Source organism: Rhopalosiphum padi, chromosome 3, assembly GCF_020882245.1.
Source record: "Rhopalosiphum padi isolate XX-2018 chromosome 3, ASM2088224v1, whole genome shotgun sequence".
Lineage (NCBI taxonomy): Eukaryota > Metazoa > Arthropoda > Insecta > Hemiptera > Aphididae > Rhopalosiphum > Rhopalosiphum padi.
In genome coordinates, this window is record NC_083599.1 from 27,604,683 (window position 1) to 27,628,314 (window position 23,632).

The 23,632-nt window shown below is 24.0% G+C and overlaps 1 protein-coding gene across 1 annotated transcript in view; it reads right to left on the reverse strand.

The window, feature by feature from the left end:
- The window catches only part of LOC132927413 (uncharacterized), a 389,955-nt gene that overhangs the window by 119,516 nt on the left and 246,807 nt on the right, over nt 1-23,632 (reverse strand). The window contains exon 3 of the mRNA XM_060991934.1: nt 13,839-13,902. Coding sequence (XP_060847917.1) covers nt 13,839-13,902 — 64 coding nt within the window. The remainder of the gene's footprint in view (nt 1-13,838; nt 13,903-23,632) is intronic.

Here is a 23,632-nt window from a genome sequence, read left to right on the forward strand (position 1 = left end):
GATTTAAATAATTCAGCAGACAATTGATAAATTTAAAAAAAAATTGTAACTAACAATTTTTGATTTTTTTTTTTTACTACTATAAGTACAACATATAATAAATCTTGTATTAAATTTTAAAGATTTTTTGATAATGCCAATTTTTTTATCTGTATTTCAAAAAAAAAAATTAAAAATCAAAAATTTTTATTGTCTATAAATAACTAAAAAAAGTCATAATAATTTGAAAATTCAATCGTAAATAGATAACGCTAATATAAACATTTGGCGAAAATTTCAAGTACTTACAATGATTCGTTTTTGAGTTACAGCAAAATAAAAAAATTTATTTTGTCAAAAACTGGTTATGCGTAAAAAATCGTTTTTCGTTAATTTTTTTTAACCAGTGTTTTTTTAGATGCTTTTGAAAACTATTTTAAATTTTTCACTTTCCTTTTAGAAACAAGGCTGAAGTTAAAAATAAAAACACTATAACTACTCCAAAATGTGATGACAAACAAAACAAAACAAAAATAAATAAATAATAAAAAAACATACATCATTGTAAAATCAATACATTCATCACTCCGTTAAGAATCTAAAAAAATGTATGCAACAAAAAAATATATAGTAAAAAGTGGTATTTGTATCTCTACATAACGTTCCGTAAGTAGTAAAGAAAATCTCAAGAATTTTTAAATAAAGTCCTTAAGTTTATTTAAAATGTCAAGATCAGAATTTGAACAAATTCATTATTAAAATAAAACTAGGGGATAGGGATGAGTTTGCATTGTTGAATCACATAAGATATACATTTTTTTTTATACTTGTATAAATGTATAATATTTTACCCTATGTTAGTCATAAAATAATATTTGTGGGATTCGCCTGTAATATATTAGTGACGCAACGTAAACATGATAACCCGTAAAAGTGCAGTAAATTGCCAAGCCAACGGAATATCACATTCATAATATTATATTTATGTGTATGAATGTGTGTACGTACGTGTGATGCACGGGCGCGTAGGCAAGCGTACGAAGTGCGGTTTAAGTGAGCCAAATGCGTGGCCAGCAATGTTATAATAAACTTCACTCGTCTATTCCACGGCAAAACTCGTACAATATGTAGATACATGTGGATTATAATATACTGCATTCGCTCATATAACGTATAAATGAGTATGGACACCCTGGACGGGGATTTCTGCGGTGGGCGAAAGAGTTAATCGTCTATCTAGATTACTTTCAATAGAAACGTATGCAAATAAGTGTGTCCTTTGGTATTTTGTAAGGACGATGGGGGAGTTGTATTATTTTGGATTTTTGTCAGATTCGTGTTTAGACGTCTTTTGTAGTCCTTAACGATCATAATTATAAAGTAATATTATTATCCTAAAAAGTATATTATACTATATATATTATAATGGCAGTAAACTTATTATTTAAATAATAACAACACAATAATTTAATATATTTTAATCTTTTCATATAGTATACTTAATTTTCCTCGCGATGATATCGCATAGATAATTTATGATAAAAAGATACCGAACCTCAATACATCTTAATATCTATTTGAATATTAAAGTGCAAATAACAATGAATTAAACATTTATTTTCGACCAGTATTAAAATCTCATTAAGTCCAGTATATCAGAGAATCAAATATTCTACATACCATAATATATATTTTAATAAATCGTAACAATTTCTGTTGTAATTAATATATTGATTTCATATTTAAATAGATATACAAGTTAACCTTAAATAAATACAATGCTAATATTATAATCTTAGTAGTTGATGCTCAGAAAATAATATTATATAAATATGATACAAATAAATCAATACGATCAATAATAATCATACTATATGTATCTATATATTGTATTCTTATGCGTGGGGATCTTTTCATCATTTAACATTCCATTTAATTTCAAATTTTTTTTCCAGAGGTTTAAATGATTCTTTGAAAATTCATATTTCCTTTACTTTGACATTTGATGCAGAAATAGATAGTACAGAAAAACGCTAATATTTTTTTAAATATAATGACTGTTTGATGTAAAAAAAAAAGAAGAACTGTGGTATATAGGTGTAATATTATACAAATATACATATACAATATACATATTCAAAATAATCAAAATCTCAGAAATACTAAATTATAACTGAATTATTAATAATTAAAAAAAAATAAAAAAATATTCATTGTGTGATTTATTTTTATATCAAATATATATTACTGTGACAGGTATTGATGTTATATTTTAAAATATGTTTGTAGTTTTTTGATATTTAAGTATTCATGAATAAGTCAATAATAAAATTAAGTATGTTAAAAATAAAAATTCAAGATAAAAGATTTTAAATTTAAAACATTATTAATAACTATGTAGGTAGTTCGTTTTGTTAAAAAATACTAATTTTTAAATTTTTAATCAAAATATAAACATAAATTTAGAAATAGACAGACTTATTATAGACAATAAGTAACACACATGTCAATGGTGATTTAATACGTTAATGTTTTATTTCAATTTCTAATCGGACGACGAAGATAAACATCGGATTGAATAAACTTAAATTTATGTATAACTACATATTTTTTCCTAGCCAGTTGAATTCTAAACAAATGTCCAGAACTAAACTAACTATCATAATCATATATTATTTCTGTTTTACTTTAATACATTTAATAGAATATAATTGTTTTTGTCAGGCACATGATATATACATATATATATATGAATATATAGAAGATATACAACAGCAGATTATTCTATTTTTGTAATTTTACAATCAACATAAATATATGATTTGTATCTTTTTTTAATAAAATGTTTTAAAATATCAAAAATACTTCAAAAGCAACAATAAGTTTTAATTTAATGTTTTGTATAGAATGTTTGAACTAAAATGTTTTATATTGTTATGCCAAACGGATCATTGTCATCAAAAATACAATTGCTGTCATTATAGAATATTAGAATTATACAAAAATACAACAGTATAACAACTACTACGTAGATATTAATATTTTTAATGCCATCATTTTAAATTTAGAAAAAGCTGAGATAAAGTCAAACTATTGAATATATTTTTACAATCGTATACAGTGTAAACATGTATTTTAATTAATAATAAGTACACATTATTTATACTGTTCAAATCTACTATAATTGGAATAACTGTGTTGATAAATCCAATGATGCCATTAAAAATAATTTAATTATAATTAATAATAAACGAGTATAATGGAGAAAAACAATAAAATCGAAAATTTCACAGAGTAAAATTTAATATAGTAACGGTAGGCGATGAAAAAAAAAATTAAGTAGAAAGTGTGATTGTAATTCTTCATTTATAAGCTTATTATAATAACTAATGTTATCATATAGTCGTGTTATGAATTAAAACGCAAAAAAAAAATGATACGTGTGCATCGAAACAAAATACAATTAATATTATACGTTTACATAAGAAGAAAATGATTAACAGTTTTATGTTATATAATTGAGATAAATAATGATACTACAATAAAGTATACAGTTCACTTATTATCAACATTTATATTTAATATACTAAATAGGTAATAAAGTAATAACTATAATATTATATTATTTTAAGAATATAATTCGTAATACGGCACAACATATAGGCAAAATAGGTACATTTCTGTGTAGAACAGTGTTGTAAAGTATTATAGAATACGTAGGTATATAAATAACTAATAAGTCCCAAAACATATTATCTTTAGCAGTTCATTTAAAACTTTAAGAACACTATTAAGTGTACCCAAACCCAACAGATAACTAATGATTCAACAACTTGCCCATAGATTTTGGATGATAGTCCAGTTTAGTGTTTCCCGACATTTACTATACGGCCAACCATCGTTAGAGTCATTAGACTCATGTTCTGCTTGACAAACCATACAATTCTAAAATTCAAGTTTTATATTTGTGTTCAAGTACAATTATATTAGTGTTTAAAAGATTCAATTATAACTCACTATAAACAGTAAAAATATTTTTTATATTGTATTTTTCATGTACTTGCAGGTTTTTTTCTTATACGCACACCACTTATTATAAGAGAATAAAAATATAGACAAAACGGGGAATGCTACTAAAAATATCGGAGAAAATCACATCTTGTTCGAAATTTTTTTAATATATATATATATATATATATATATATCGTTTATAAGGTTCAAAACATCTAAGAAAAATTGCAAAAATATAGTTAACACAGAGAATACATTAAAAAAGTTTATCATATTTTTTCAATTTTATTATTTAATTTCGACTTTAATGATTGAAGTATCGAGTATTTATATAATATCAATCGTATATAACCTAATATTGTTCTAATTTTAATTTAAACGTCTTTAAAATCAGTTATTAAAAAGGTAAGAAGTAGGTACTGCTCTGTTGTACATTAGGTGACGAATGGAACTCGTTATTGAATAAACCACTATAATGGATTTTGTTAAATTTAAATTCAATGTTAACCCATTGAATACGATGAGTCGATTAAAAACAATTCTGAGTGAATAAGACTTGTCAACAAAAAATTATTTTATTATTAATAATATTAGATTTGCGTAAAAATTCTATAAATACAATTTTATAAATATATTTTATTACAAACTAGATCCAACTTAATATCCAAAACTACCCTTTAAGTGAAAATTAAAGCATTTTATCGACTACTTTTGTGTGCATAGAAAACACACACACACGCACACACACACGCCATTATAAAATAAATACATGCACATATTGCTCTGCTCAGAATCAAAAAAAATAAATTTATTATTAATTTTTACCAAGATCAAACTACTTATATAATTCAGAAATACACATTTAATTAGTACATTTTGATTGCAATAAATGTATTTTGATGTGAATTTACTGATTTAGTTGACATAAGATTTATTAGTGCTGCAGATTTTATGACTTACAATATAACTTATTTTTATTCATATGTGAATATTATGCATATATATTTAATGTTTGACGAGACGTTTAGTTGTATACGTGACTAAAAATATAAGTGTTATTATAAGACAAGTAATTTCATGTTAGGGTCACAAATCCTTTGTTTATTTTTTTATTTTGTGGAACTCTTATCATTTTTAAATTTCCAGAGACAGTCCGGCAGAAAAATAAACAATCAAAAGATCAGTGAAATGGCTAGATTTTCTTTGTTTTCTTTTAGATGTGCACGTTTTCGAAAATTGAAAAGTCCAATCGAATAAAAGACGCTCCGAGTGTAAATCGTTATTGACTCGGATAACGCGCAGTGCTCTGCCAAAGTCCGATAAGTAGTATTTGCAATTTCAAAAAGTCTAACTGTCGTTAAACCGTTTTTTTCAACCGATAAACTAGACGTGTATACAATAATGTAGTTTTGTATATCATAATATAATATATATAAACGCAAATTGTATTTACGATGATCAAATAGTAACAGTTTTACTGGGTATGAACGTATTCGTATAAATTGCGTTTATCCTGTCCAGTTGTTTGACATGATATATGTTCTTGTAAAATATGTTTTTTGAAAGAATTCACGTATAGATACTTATATTAAAGAGTATTTAAAATACGCATTTGAATAAAGTTACTAAAAAGAGTATTCGAGCACAAACTCGCATATATTCTATAATATAAATGTATTGATACTTTCAAATAGTAACATTTTTTTTATGATATGAATAACATTCTGAGCTTAGCTTTAGATATCATGGGTAATAGTGTAGTATATTGCAACTGTCTCTGGGAATAATTATCATTAATTTGTAAATTTAAAACTATGTATAAATCATTAATTTAAAAAAAAAAAAATAATAATTCTTTGGAATATATATTCATATATTTTTTTATATGATAGCGAAATTGAAAAAAGTGAATAATATTTAATTTATAAAAATTTGATTATAAATACAAATAATATTTATTATTATTTATAGTTATTATATAAAACATTACATATTATTCTACTTCCAAATAGATAATGTTTATATTTAATATTATTAAAATATTTTAACTTATATAGTTTATAATACACAAATATCGTCATGGATTCGTTAAGAATGAATTTTGAATATTTTAGAAGTAATGATATGAATACATTTTATTTTTTTTTCAGTTTTGTGAAAAAAAAAGTATTAATTGATTAATATCAAACGAATAATCATAATTATTGGGTATAAAATTAGTAAAAATGGAATGGAGGGAGATAATTTGTATTAATTATATTTCAACAAGGTCGAACAATTTTTTTTTTTAGCAAAACAACTCGTTATTAATAATTTATAGATCAAATTAAATCCGACAGAATATTATTCTGCATGAAATATCATAACAATCGCTTTAATGGACGTAGACCATTCACAGTGATTCATTCGTTAATAAATCAATGCTCAGATTGTGTCACCGTTATTTTAAATTAGACAATTTTATATTATACATGATTAAATTATTTTGTCTTTTCCCGAAGAAAAATGTACGAATGAATTTTTTAAATATTAAATTACAGTTTATATTTTCGATAATAATTATTAATTATCAAGTTTTTTTTTTCATTTATTATATCGATTTCTAATTTTAATGTTTTAAGATAATAAAATGAATGTATATGAATTATTTAATTAAAAAGTAATTCATAGATATTAAACTGTATTTAAATATTTTTGCTTTTATATTAAATCAAAATCTGTTCCGTTCTATCATCTACTACTTTTGCCATGACAGTGAGGTAAAATAACAATCAAACAAATGCATCGTTGACGTCATAATATTAAATGTCACCCGTAAATAGTTCCCAACACAGTACGACTTTTGGTTTAGACTCGCTGTATTATTATAGTATCTTCTACAATAGTCTATTATATATCTATGTGTAAATATTATAACCACTACCGCGTTTTCGAGTCCGCAAACAATACCACTCACCGTGCATAATGTGACGTATACTATAATATAGTCTCTCTCTATCGGGCGAATAGTAATTAACAGTTGGGTGATTTTGAAACCCGCGATAGCGCGTGTTGCTGGCAGACGCAGGATATGACGTACCACGGAGAGAGGTTCGCGCTGTAATACGCTCGGGCGCGGACAAGGACGAGTGTGAAAGACCTAACACCACAGCTGTTGCTGTTTCTGCAGTATATTAATAAAATAGTTATGATAACCATAAGTATTGTGTAAGCGCATCGAATAATTATTGTCAATATTATTTTACAATTCAATCAGATGATTTTGTTAGGACTGCGGATACTGTTTCTATGGACATTTAGACATCAATATTAATTACTGAGGTTGCAGATAAAGTTAACGAAATTGTTTTGAAGTTGTTGGGTTAAGTAATTATGGGAAAAGTAAGTTAATTCAGGTCAAAGTTAACTTATATATTATTTTGATATAACTTAATTAAGTTAAAATTTAATTTAATTGTAAATTAACTTAATTAAAATATACTCGTATGATTTTACTTTCTAATTTGTAAGAAAAATGACAAGCCTACAAGTGCATAATATGTCCACACAAGCCTAATGCTATCAAAATTCAAACTACCAACTTCAGAGTGATCCACTATATACATTTTAAAGCAGCTATAAACGTGTATACTATTTCAATAATTTCAATAATTTTATATAAAATAATAAGTTAAATTTTGAACAAATTATTTTTGTTGAAAAAGTAGCTCATTCAATTAAAAGTTAATTTCAAATATAAGCTTATGAAATGGTTATTCTGTGAAAATAACCACAAAAAATGTTTCCCATCAGTATAAATATATTATAATAAAATAGAGTTAAGTATTTTCAGTAAAAAATAGGTGATATGATTATTGATTACTATAATATGATTTGAAAGAGACATAATGAAGACCGTTTCTATTGAAAATTAAAAGTCGTGTGTTATGACTCGAAACTTAAGCACAATAAGGTTTACAATTTAATTTAATCTATATTTTTTAAACTCACTTTTAAGACCTAATTTAAGTAGAAAAAAATATATAAATGAATAATGATAAACAAAAACATCTATTATTAGTGTTCTATCTATTCATATTCTATCTTTGATAAAATGAACAGGCGTATGTTTAAAGTTTCATTTCATAATTAAATCAATAATTTTGTATAGACACATAACTTCCATATGATCAGATTGAATTTAATTAATCTAACTATAATATGAGTAAATTATATATTTAAATTTTATTAAATATATGAAATTCAAAAGTATGCTTATTATGATACAGAATAAACTTATGCGAAAACCTAAAACATACTTTTAGCGAATAGTGTAAACATTACGCGTTTGCAATTTGCATACAAATTTATACACTATGCATTGTGTTGACAAAAAATATTAATAACGACTATATGGTTATATAAAAAAATACATAAACATTGACAAAAACCACGATACACAATTATTGGTTATATAACTTAACATTTAATAAGAAAAAAAAATACAATAAATAAAAATAAAGTGTCAGTTTGTGTTAAAGATATCTAGAAATTCATGAAGAACACATAATATTTCATATATTTCTAAATATGACGAAATTATGCAATAAAAACTCTAAAACACTTTAATCTATTTCTTGAAATACATTTTTAGAAAGAATTGTAGTTATTTCCATACACCAAAACTAATAAATTACGATTTTATTTTCATTCATAAATTTATTTTTTAACGATCGTGAATAATATGTATATTGTATACAATATACATATAATATAATATTATGATATATATATAAATACAAAATATATTATAGAACATAATATAAAAATATTGTTTGAAATAGTTTTTTGGAATTTAAATTTACTTAATATTAAAACATCAGTGAATTTGATTATTCCTTAAATACAGTGTGGTCATGTTCATAAAACTGAGTACAGCTGCACTATTTTTATATTTTTTTAAATTCTATTTTAAAATATCAACTCCAAAAATATACTAAAATAAAAAAAAAGGATAAAAATATTGTTATTGTTCTCAAATAAGAATCTAAAACGATTGCATTTTTTTTTTTTATTGTATTTATTTGGTTTTCAATGATTGTTTTTAATCAAATTTACTTTATATATTATAATAGTTAATAGTTATGCATTTATAATATTAATTTTTTACAATATTAATATGTATTAATAAAATTATAGAACAATTATAACACAATAACACATACTAATTAAACTATTATACTTGAAATATTATGGTATTTATAGTATTATGTTGTCATGGGCCAATACAAAAATCCATGTTTTTTTTTATAAAATTTAACACATATCTATTTAATAACGTCTACATGGATTCAAAATATTGATAGAATTTTAGCGCACTGCCCGAACATTCTGATTGTTTTTATGAGTAAAACAGAAATACAAAGTATCAGATTATTATTTCATTATCAGATTTGATAATCAAACAGTTATTATAATTTATTGATATTTTAATTATTAAAATGATAATATTTTAGTATTATCATGTTGTATAAAATGTATTTTTTTCTTATTTAAAATTATGTATATATTGTGAAGTAAGACTAGCTGTATGAAAAATCACTAAAATAAATTTTGTTAACTTAACTTGTGGCTTTCATGTTTTGCACTCACACAGTTATTTAAAAATAAAAACAGTCGTGACCATAAAGCTTAATTTAAAGTATTGAACGGTAAGTAAATTTACTTTTATTTATCATGTCTCAAGTCAAAACATTCAATTTTCACAAAGGCCATTAAATTTACGAAATTATTGTATAGACATTAATATTCAGAAATCCATTTATTGTACTAAAGCTAATGACTGTCATCATAATTCGAGCTTTTAAATCAATTTAGAATTTCATTTAATTAGTATTATATCAACTGTTGTTTAAATTGTTTAAAATAATAGCTTCCATTCAAAATTATAGATAATAAATTACTTACAGGCTTAAGGAATTTTATTATTCTTAAGTTTTTTTTAAGTAATTAAATAAATATAAAGGTGAAAAATTACAAAATAATCGTATTTGATATATTATTATAACAATAATCTAAATCAATAATAAATGTTGTAGATTTTAATGATGGTTTTACTTATCATTAGAGTACATTTAAGCATAATTTAAATTTTTATAATTTTTTTGATTTAAATATTTAGGAAATTACATCTCTCAACTAAGGAAGCAGTATTTGTATAATTTACATACTAATCTATTAATTCATATTTATTTATAGCATTTATAAGAAAGCAATAAAACTACCTAAAATAAATACAAAACAAAAATGTCAATACGTAATTAAATGTATGTCGGTACTTATTATTTTATATTTATTAGTGAATTTCTTAATGTATATGTTATATATTTATGTATAATTATTAATTACTAATAATTAATTAGTGATTAAATTCAATTTTTTTTTCTATTCTAATAGGCGTATAAATTAATATCACTATGAGAGTATTTGTCATGTCTGATTATTTGATACAAAAAATGGTTTAGTCATTAATGTTAGAAAATTACTTTGCCGGTACTTTTGAAGAAAAATTTAAATATTATACAAATTTTTTTGTTTCAGAGTTTATTGTTTATTTATATCGTAATTGTTTTAAATTACTTTATTCTAAACACGAAAGTAGAGATTTTTTTATTATTTCTTTCTTCAAATTCTCACAAAATAACTCATTCAAATGCGCTATTAAAATTACAAAACAAAACTATTTAGTAGTATTTAAATTAACAACATTTTGTTCTACACATTGCTTGAGTATAGCATAGCATTGTGGTTGAATTTGGTATACATCTCTTTGTATATTATGTATTTATGAGTGACAGTATCTACATTGTCCAACCATTTTTGGCATTCAAGAAATTTCCTATTTTCCGCATTCTCCGTAACATACATATATGCATATAGAATTTAATTAAAATTTTGAAGAACCTAATATGTAGTAAGAAAAGTTTAAGTTTTCATGTTTTTGAATAATATAGTCATATTAACGTTTCAAACGGATATAAATCACTGTCAAACTTTTGGTCTAGTTTATGACTTTCGCTTTTATGTAATAATAGTTTATATTACATATTTTGTGAAATGAATAATTTGTTTATGATTATATACACAATTATAGTATACATATCAGCATAATATGTGTATGTGAGTGAATAGTATATATATGACATACTTTGGATCTTGGCTATTGGTAAACAATTGCTTACTATTATAATGTAAATATATTAATACTTTATATTATTATGAAATCTAGTAGATTAGTTATTATAAAATATATTATATTAATACTTATGTATTTTAATCTCATAGTTTGATGATTTCAAACGTAAAAACAATATTTTTCGAGGTTTCGTTGAAAATTAATAAAAGTATAACATTAGAAGATGAGTAGAAAAAATGAACCTATTGACTTATAAAACTTTTAGAAATGATTTATTATTTATAATATAGAAATATAGAAATTTGTATTATATATAAATGTTAAAACGATAAAATAAATGAACTATTGTATTTTTCTTTCTCAATAATTGTATTATAAATTTCGTGGCACATTATTTTTGTACATTATGTTATAATAAAATAAATATGAAAATGTACAGTTACTAAAGCGAATCATTAAACTTTCAAGAATAAACAGACGTTTAAACATTAGTAAATAATAAATATTTTTAAACGTCTAGACTTTTTATTAAATTATCGTCAGAGTTCATACAAATTGCTCACACAAAAATAACCGTCTACAAGTTAGATATTATTATAGGTACCGAAGAAAATAAAGAGATCTTATTGAATATTCTAAAATATACAATATATCAACAATATTACAATTCAGTTATTAAAATAAATGAATATATAAATTGAAATTAAAGTTAAACAATGAAATAAAAGTTTGTAAAAATAACGTATTAAAGTAAGTACATAGTTATACTTTTTAACGAACATGATAGAGTCGTTGTTCAAATATTGAATTGTTCTCATTCTAGCGAATGGAATAATACATTTGGACGATGTCGTGTACTATTGTTATTAATGGATATTTGTATTATTATCATTATACTTGTACGGAATCAATATTATTGCTAACCAAATACCACGCTAGACTAGCACAATGAAATTCAAACTAATAGATCCTTAATTATAATCTGTATTCATACGAAGACAATTATTGGCAATAAACCACGACAATCAATATTATAATACAAATATTTTATAATTTAATATCGTAGTATATCTTTTATGACAATAATAAAGCGTAATATTTAAATTAACCAGATGTGGAAACTTAGATGTGGTTCGACAAATTTGTAGTGATTAACGTTCTCGTTCTCAGTATCACACACTGGATTTTTTTTTCTCGAATGGGTTTTGTTACCTAATAATAATTTTAAATACTAATTATTATACTATATAGACGAGAGAACCGTTTTGGAAACGTACTTATTCACAAAGGTCGACATTTTTTTTATAGGAGATGAGGGATTAACATTCCCTCTCTATGTGAGTCTCTAGAATTTTTTGTGAAATATTAATAAATGAATAGGAAAGCATAATATCGTACAAGATACTTGTCTTGCGTTACGGTTTGTAATATATAAAAACTGATAATGACGCGTTTAATTTGTGATACGTTTATGTAATTTTATTACGCACTTGTAATACAAATTATCTACGAGTTACCTACCCTAAAAACAATTCGTTTTTTCCGACCAAAGTATACTGTTAGTGTATTATTGTGTTATATAACAGACAACAGTGCATTACTGTAGGTATTTCATAAAGTAATAAAAGAAGGATTGAAGTAAAATATGATATTGATATTGATTTATAATTTTCGTTACGTGGTCTGCATCATTCCGTATTTAAACTGGTCTATATATCATTATATAGTGGGGTCGTGCCAAAAAAAAAAAAAGAAGACTAAGATAACGCGACGAATTATGTCAGAACTACATTGTATACACGCGAAACAAATTAAGCTGAGTATGATGTTTGAATTTTTTTTTCCACGCGAATTTATAGCAAACGACATATTTCATGTTTGAAAGCGACGTTGTGTTCGTTCATGATGAAGGTATTATAGGTATACCCTTTCCAAAACCATCTTTAACAACAGTTAATTCGCTTAACCCACTTGGACTGCGGCGGCATGGAGCGTCTGTCTTATCAGCCGCTTTCGACTTGATTGCTCTGATGTAGATTGTACCGCGTCCAAATCGTCGTTTCGTATTGCCAACGGCTTAATGGCATGTTAAAACGAAGAAGGGAGTCCGCCCTTTCCACGCCGACCATTATAAAACAAAGCGCCCCACTACTTAAACACTACCCGAGTTCTAGTGTTTAAAATCACTTCTTTTCACTTCTTCCCGTTCCCTCACATTAACACGTAGGTTGTTTGATTACGTAAATTTCACGACTGTCCGACAAGATGGTTGACCTATGAGTAATTCTATTATTTTATTACCATCATATAATTTGGAATATGGAGGGAAAAAACGAGATAACGCAAATTTTAGCAATGCATAACGTGTATAGGTATGGTAGATTCTAATAGGTTAATAAGTTTCGTATAGTTTGTGGCGAGAGGTCTATTATTTGTCTACTTAGACAAACGACCGTTCGAAAGTTTTAACGTTGAACATCTATCAGGTATCCAGGTACGATGGATCTAAATTAAAACGTAATAACCGTTATTGGTAAATACCGGATTCCACACAATAATATAATATCAATTCGCATCGCAAAATTACGATAAATTACAATAGTTTTCTCTTAATTATAGATATACTAAAACATGCTATTAAGTATAATGTATGTATCGTTATTATGAAACTTACTGTCTTTCACAAGATTTACATTAGTCCGATTTTCACGTGTAGACTGGTCAGTCTGCAACTCGTTCTGAAAATAAAAAAAATCAAATAAAAAACTGTTTAAAACCTTATAAAATGTATAGTAAAAAATATGAAATCAACTTATTTATAATTTAAAAAAAATGATGGTATTGGGCGGAGTGATTATAAAGTATATCAATTTTACAATAATACTTGTTTTGATTTTTTCTGCCTAGGCCCTAGGTACATATTATCATACTTTGGGGCAGTAATGATTTTTTCTTTGAGGGTGGCTTTTATTGGCGAATTGATTCTAGTTAGTTCATGTACACGAAGGATTAATAGAAAAAGTTTCCATTACCTTTCGAAATATTTAGGAAAACAAAATAATAATTAAGGAAAAATGGGAATTTGTATAAAAAATTAGTTTTTGATAAAATTGATTTTGTTTTAATATTATTTTTAATACTGCGGCGCTTTCACACATGAAAAAATGTAGAGATTTAAATTTTTACCAGATATTTATAATTGAATTCATTGGATATGAACATTTTTAAAATATATTGGTTATTTGTTGGTAATTTAAATTATTGACTTGTTTATTTTAATAGTATTTACGTCTAATGTTCTTATTTTAAGATATTTATAATACAATTAAATATTAATATTATATTATTTCGGTATTAACTCTAAAGCTAATGAAAATACAATTGTATTAATATTATTATAACAAACAAAAACTTTGTTGCAAAATTTATTCTAGCCAACTCTATTATATTAATTGAAAAATACATTAATAGGAATATAAAATGAATATGTCATAAAAAAATATATTAAATAATATAGGCTGACATACTGCCTTGGTTTAGAATTGATTTCGTATGCTACGAGATTAAATATTGATTTCAAATTTAACACATTTATTAAGGAATAAAGAAGAAATAAAAATAGTAATTTGTAGGTAAATATAAAATATTTTTTAACTTAAAACAGTAATAATGTACTATTTTATCGTGAAATAATTATGTTTCGTGTAATTATACTAAACAATATTATAAAACATACTGCTGTAATACAAAACAGTTTAGAAAAAAACATTTGTAATTAAAATGTTTCAATATTTTGAGTTGACTCAGGTAAAATATTATTATATATTATATAAAATATAATTTCTATCCAAAACATATTTTTTCTTCTTGGAACAGATTTGAAAAAGTATATTCATATGTTATTGTTGATTTTTCGGGGGATATGTTGTATTAAAGAAAATAGTATGAGTTATCGACGGTTCAAAGTGATCACACAGTTGGATTTAGAGCTATATTTTAGAATCTCATCAACTCAGCCAGATTTTATCGAAACTTTTCGTCTCACTGGGATTCAACGATAAATTATTTTTGTAACATTTATTTATTTATTTTTTGGTTTACAGACAAACAGGAATAAAATATTGGTTACCCTTTGCTCGACGTTTAGGAAGAAAAAAATAATATGAAAAAGTAGTCATAGACAAATTTCCAATCGATTTACTTTGAAGTTTTTCTTGAGACATCTTTTTCAGTTGAGTAAATATGTTTGCACATGGTTGATATCAGTGAATTCCATAGAAGTTCATTGACATATTATTATGATGCTATATTGTATTCTTTAATAGTTGAAATTAAATGTCCACATATTACAAAAATTTCTTTCATTTTTTTGGAATTTAATTAATTCGTTATAAAAACAAAAGATGTAGATATTTTATACATTTACAAAAATGAAAAAGTTATCTAAGGAATTAATAATATTTAGCTGATGTATGTCATTGATGAACAAAATTATTCAAAAAATTTGATTGAATAAAAAACATTTATTTTGACATAATTAGGTACTATGTTCTTAAAACTAAAATTGTTTTACCAAATTCATAAAGTCGTTTTACTGAGTCACCAAAACGTAAAATTAATATTAATTTTTCAACTTTCTAAAAATATAAAAATATAAATGAGCAATTTATTATTTCCGGAATGAATGTATTATAAAACTAATATTGAGAATCCAAACAACTTCGTTTTAATTATTTTTGTTGTTGTTGTTGAGGTTTTATCGATATTTTTCCGTAAATATTATACATAATTATCAAATAATATAATATATACCTATATTAATACAAGAAAAATATATTTACATAAATTAGTTATTTCTGAAAATGTTCTATGAATTTAGTCGGGAAAAAATGAATAAATATTTTATACTACCTATAATTAGTGTTTCATAAATATAACTCTTCTGCTGTACTACTCATTGTTCAAATATTTGTTGTATAAATACAAATATAAATATTTTAAATAATACAATAATACAATTTTTAACACATGTCATGTATATTTAACTATAGGTCTAGCCGAAAAAATAAAACAAACTTTAGCTATAAATATCTAGACACAGATTCATCTAATTTTTAGATGTAGACTATAGAGAATTAGCATTAAAATGTAGAACACATTAACTGCATTTAAACTTTTGTGCATTTCTGTATGTAATTTGAATATAATGATATACTTTACACAATAGTAACTAATACTTACTTTAAGTGTACAAATTAAATTGATTACTATACTAGTGATTTTTAGTGTGCAACAATTAGATGATAAAATGCATTAACCGAATACTGTTATCTACATGATGTTCAGACAATAAAACTAATATAGGTGTATTCGTTTATGACGTAATTGAGTTGTAAGCACAACGGTATGTGTACGCCTGAAACGTGTGAAGAATAAATTATGAAACTCTCAAAAACAAACAAAATAATTAGTGACATGTTTTCGGAACCATGGATGTAATAACCACTTAAAATATGATTAATCCATTTATAATAAGCGCACTAATTTTAGTAGAAACCAACAATCAATATACACAAACATTAAACCTGTTACCTACAGAATTTATGTCGATTCTATCTTATTCTATTCAACGCAATATCAACCATGATGGTCACATCGAATAATCAAAATATTATATGTAACTTGTTGATGACGGTACAGCAGTATTCCATGAATCTCAAAAATCCATAAAGTATAGGTAATTATCCTTTTGAAATATAAAATATGAATTTAAATAATAAATCACAATGCATAGGGACAATGTGAATTTTGTCAACTAATTAACGCTATTGTGGCGTTTTTACCTATAAGTTCACTGAAATTTTACATCTGTTGTATCGTGTGGAATGAAACATTTGTGCGTAAAAATGTATTAAGATTTTTACATTCAAGTTTAACTTAAAAACACAATATTTTGTACAACATATTTAAATTTTAGATACAATACGATTTTGTTCAATACAATTATTTGAATACTTCATAATTGAAATAGCCGTAAATAAAAATAAATAATACATAGGAAAATATTTATTAAATTAGAAAAGGTTTTTAATTGGTAAAAATAATTGTTTAAAAAAATGATTACAGTTTTAATCTTAAAACTTCTTAAAATAACCATTAATTTTATTTATTTATTTATTATTGATTAATAAAAATAACATATTATTTTAGTATTTGTTTAAATCTATAGAATGGATCTTATTAAATATTTAAAATTAAATGCATATTATATGCATGTAGTCATTTTTAAATAAAAAAGTAGAAAGCTGATACTATTTTATGAAAATTGGCCAAATAAAAGTTAGAAAAAATATACTCAAATCTTTACAATAAAAAGTAATTTTTTAATATGATTTATGTAAACAAATAATATTTGTGATGATAATGAATATATTATATTCATTCTAACAGGTTGTATTTTTAAACAGACGTTTATATTATTATAGAATTTTACGTTAGAAAGAAGATGATTCGTAGGCATATAAAATTATTTTATTTCAATCTGATTGTAATTCACTTTAAGAATTAGTTTTCTTGATTTATTTTAGTATACTGATTTTATATAGTTCTTATATTATTTTTTCACAATGTATTTTTGAATTATAAATGAACCAACAAAATCCTTTTGTTGATAGTATAACAATATATTAATTTGTAAATACACACAATAACATTTAAAATATATTATTTAACGCAAGTAAAGAAAAATAAATTTGATACAACCCAGTGAATTGATTGAGAATAAATGCATATTTTGTATAATTACATGTTTTTGTAGAGTTTGTGTGAGTAAGTACGATTTTCTTTTCAAACTTTGAAGAACAAATTTCAACAAATTATTTTGTAATTAAATTGTACAAAATGTTCAATTTTAAAAGTTTAGGCTTTCAAATATAATATATGGTTAGTTACAACCATGAACTACTAACAACTATCTACTATTACAGTAATATAGTTATTAAGTAGTTCTTACTAAAACCTAAAAACAAAAAAATATAGATGTCCTTCTTTATGTATAAACATTTAACATTATTGAATATTCCAACTAAGAATAACGATTTTAATTATTTCATTAAAATTAAAAAACATATTCGCGGGGATTTGACATTTTGACTCGACATTAATTTTACTATATTTATTTTAAAATTATTTTGATAAATATTATAACATAATGTCTATTTATAAAGTATTAATAATAGTTATGTATATTACTTAAAGCTTTGCTTTAAAGTTGCTGGCAGATATTTCCACTAGGAATTGATATTTATTTACAATAATTTAGCATTTAATTTAAATTGAACACAATATCCACTTCAGTGACCAAATCGCAATGACGATAGATACATTCGACACCTACTGTATAACAGTTCGATTATCTTCTTGTGCACTTTTTCAATGTATATGAAAATGTACTAAACAAATTAAAATGCATTTATCTAGAAAGGTATAAGGTATAAGGTTATATTCAATCAATAAATAATACGTATTTATTTACAGTTGTTTAAAAATGCATCAAACTTTCATGTCAGGTAATCGGAAAATTAGTATACTATATTAAATACAGGATATAAAAAAAGTATTCTATTTCAATTTTTTTTAAATATTTAGGTAGTTATAGTCATTTATAAATCAATATTTAAAAAAAATGTGTATATATATATATTAATTATTTGAGTAGCGGAAGTAACATAATTGAAGTTATAACATAACTACAAATAGAATTATAATTATTATTTAGTTTACGTAAGTTATTATTTATTGAGAAAAATCGTTATAATACGCGCAACATTATTATTTTGTAGATTTAATAATATAGTGATCTTTTTGATAAATAATTTATCAAATCTTAAACATAACATACTGGTGAACTTGGCACTGTATTATATTTTGTTATCTCGTGTAACACAATTTATCTTACTTTTAAACTTCTATTAACTATAGAAACCCAAAGGAGGATATGTACTATATAGTTCACATAAATCTATATATATATGAGACTAAAGCTTCGTTAGAAACGTCACTTACGTTAATCAGTAAAGCCTCCCAATGAAAAAGTAAAAAGTATTTCAGACACATTATCGCTTTTGTAACTATAATACTATTTCAATTATTATTTCAAAATTACTGCTGTGGTGTTGCATGAAGCTATGACGTATGACCTAGATTATTTTGTACACAGATCGCTTAGACAATAAACAGCACAATACCGTTATTACTGTTTATCACTCAATCATTTCTGAAATTAAGGAAAATGATTATAATTCTTACAATTTTGGGAATATCAATTCAGCAATAAAATAGGTAATAAGTACAATATAATAAAACATAATAAAGCGCATAAAAGTCTAAGACGAAAAAAAATAACCCAAAAGAAAATAAACAACTATAACTACCTTTAATTTTGGGGGAATGATCAAAAGCATGCTGAGCTGCACAAAAATAAAATTATTAATCGGCCTTTTTTTACTTCACAAAAACATCCAATCGACACTCATAAATCTTCCTGTTCGCAAATCCATCGACATTATTAAATGTAGTGTAGCCGTTTTGAATTTAATGTATTCACAGCCTAGTGTCAAAATAAATCTTTATATCCATCTTTGAACACTGGCATGAGATTTATCCATGAAAATATTCTTCAGGTTTTAGTCCAAAGTTTAGACAATTTATAGGAACCTAAAGATATCTTATCTCACAATATTATTTAAAATAATTATTTATCTAGAAGAGTTTCGAATACGTACAAATTATAAATTCACCAAAAGTACTTTATAAAATAGTATAATAAAACTCAACTCAACCGTTTTATATTTTAATTTAGTTGCATTTGTCTACCGTTGATATTCTTTTGCTAATTTATGTATAAGTATTTATTTTATTATGTATAACATCATCAAAATATTATTTACACAATTCAATTAAGTTTACAATAAGTGCAAATGAAATGAAGCGAGGGTACATGAGCGATGACTTGTTCAAGAGACCATCCATAGATGTTTTTAATTCAACTAATAGTTGTCAGGTAGTCATGGTACTAAATTTGTTTTAGACAACTTCACGTGGGAAAGTATTTAAAATTGTTAACAAACTATATTAAGGGGATGTTATAAAGCCTGTATAAATAATATATTCTATGCTGTGTTCATCTTACAATAGTAAGATATAGCGAATTGTCCAAATACATTTTGTGTTATTATATCGTTGTTCGTTTCCGTAATATTTTTTTGGGGTTTTACGATATTTTAACTTTTAAGCGTGTTATGATATATTTTAATAGTAGTTATTTAAAATATATAAAGAGTAGTATTACGCGTAAAAGACATTAAAAAATAATTATTATTTTCTTTACTTTTATAAGATTTTATGAATTTGTTTTCTGAACGATGAATATTTTTTAAACTATAAATTCAGTTTATTATTAAAGATTCCACGCTAGAATTAATAGGCATAGGATACGTGCATAATGTGGATTGTAGATAAAATACAATTTTAATTATTAGTACTATTATAATTATTTTTTTTTTTTTAGGTTTTGATTAAGAAATAACAAATATTGTCTTAGTGTTTCGATTGGCAAGCATAAAAATATGATATTTTTTCTCACAACATTTTAATTTTTACAACTACACGAATTGAACTAATCACGTACTGTTTCAATATAATAATGTAGAAGAAATAAAAAACTTAAAACTGACACAAGTTTCCAACACGGATGTAGCGAAATATGTATAAATACCAGAAATACCTAAATAGTAACTATGATTATGGATCTTCGTTATATTATTTTAAAATTAGCAATAAGGACCAATAACAAATTTCCGCGTTCCGTTACAATAATGGACGTGATACCAATAATAGCACATATCTAAACTAACCAACAGACATTTGAATTAGTGCATAATATTGTTAATTATTATTAGCGATAAAATGCTTATGACTTTTTCATACCTATTTGATTTAAATTGTACATATTACAATTTACAGATAACATTATTAAAAATCCATTTGATATGATGTAGACATTGTAAAGCTATAGCAAAATAACCATAAATTGATCATTTTTTAAATTTTAAAGTCTTTTAAAATCATATCATAATATCATACATAATACTTTCATAAATTACACAGATTTTAGATTTAATAATATTATTAAACATTAAAAATTAGTAGTTATTAGAAACTTATTAAATAATTTACAACTTACTACTAAAAATGTTTGTAACGAATAATTTTGAATGAATGATACAAATTGTTGTATAGATGTTTAATGTTATTGATTCTAGTGCATACTTTGATATGTAATAGGTATTTTTTTATTTATTTTTTGTCGAGTTTTTAATATAATCAACATTCTATCAATAATTGTATTATCATGTATAACACACATTGTGCTTACTTGACAATTCACTCACTAAATAAAAATGTTGAATGTTCAACTCAAAATTATATTTGTAATCCAAAAAAAAAATTGTAGTATTAAAACTAGACGAATATTATACCAGTAGTCATTTCAAAATAACTATAAATTCCTGTAAGTAAGTTTACAATTTTAATTTTTTATAAATATCATTGTATACTTATTTTTAAATGTTTCAATCAAATTGTTTATAGATCCTCACGAAATGTGTTACTATAAATAACTCTCGAATGATTTAAAGACGATAAAAATTAATTTAAATACTATTCTTGAGAGTATAAACGGATTTGACACAATATGTAGCATAATATTACGTATATTATGAAATTCAAAGACAAAAAAATCGTTAGTTTATTTTTTTCAATATTTAATTTTTTTTAATTTAAATCACCATATTATTATTGGTTTGCTTCACATTGTTTTGTCTATTACCACGTTTTTTGCTATTCCCATACAACAAAAACAAAACAAGCCAATAGCACAATGTGGTTGTTCTAGACTAAACAGACTATTCGTCGAATACCATTGGCGTATTAGATTATGTTCTATACGATTTTCGTCGAAAATTATCGTTCATGTATTATTAATTATTATGTATACACAAGATATTACAAATTTTCGGAATATGTTAGAACCTTGCAAAAAAAGTATTTTAGTCTGTCGTCAAAATGGTAAAAAAAAAAAAAAAAAAAAAAAAAAAAATATTATCTTAATTCTTCTCATTTTTGTAGCGTTATTTAGAAAAAGTTGTCAAAATGTAAGTTGCGTTGCAACATATGTTCTTGCCAACACAACATTTTGTGTCCAAATTTTATGGCACTACTGTTGAAACTCTCCAAATCAAAAGTATTGATAGTTAAGTTGGTTGTAAAGCATATCATGATGATTATGATTATGTTTATAAATGATGATCAGTTGATAATGTTACTGTAACATTAATTTACTGTCCCTTCGTAAAAGATTTAAATTTATACAGTGATCAGATTTGTATGGTTAAACAATTAACAATTACGTTCAAAATTTCAAAATAAAAATAAACTAAGAATGTATTCATATCTTGAAAACATTTGTTTATTTAAAGTCTATGCAAATAAGTATAATAATCAATTAAGCTTTAACTTAAGATGTGCGGGATGTAATTTATCAACCCATGATTTTATTTGTTTACCTTAGCAAATCAAAAATGGTATGGCGAAGAAGCGATGTAGTGAAATATGCTATACCTATATGAATGGTTTTCACAGAAATATAAAAATTAAACAACTTATGTTTGGTGATTAAATATAAAAATAGAGTGTTATGTGTAATTTTAATTGAAAACAATTTTATTTGAAAAACCATAAATAACTTTTTGACTCTTGACCAATTGGAACTTTTTATTTCTGATTGCCCATCGTACAGATTCAATATTTAAAAGTTAATAACAGTATTATAATAATAATTATTATTATATTGTAAGTATTGATTTTACCAAACATTTGTTCGATCTATGAATTACTTATAGAAAAATAAAACGTTTTTAAAATAATATAAGTACATTTTAAAATAAACTTTAAAATGATAGTGAATGACACTTCATCTACACATACTTTCATTTAATTGTTTTTCCTGTGCTTTGATTTATCATATTGAATTCAAATTTGATCCACAATTATACCCATTGTAGCAGTTTATTTTATAAAAAGTTACACATAAAATCAATTAGAGTAAAACGAGTTTTCGAATTTTCATGATTTAATTTTTGTAAAAAAATGTTAACATAGAAGTATGAATGTATTTGTTTGTTTTTAGAGAATGTAAATAATGTGTTTGTATATACCAAAATCGATGTTTTCCATAATGTATATAAATACTTTATTTTGACAAAATACTATTATTGTCATCACGTAAATTTGATATTGAACGGATAATGAAATATGTCGAATGATCATAAAATGCATAATGAAATTTTAATGTTATTCAATTATTTTAAATAGGTACAAGAAAAATGAGAAAAATTCTATACTGGAGTC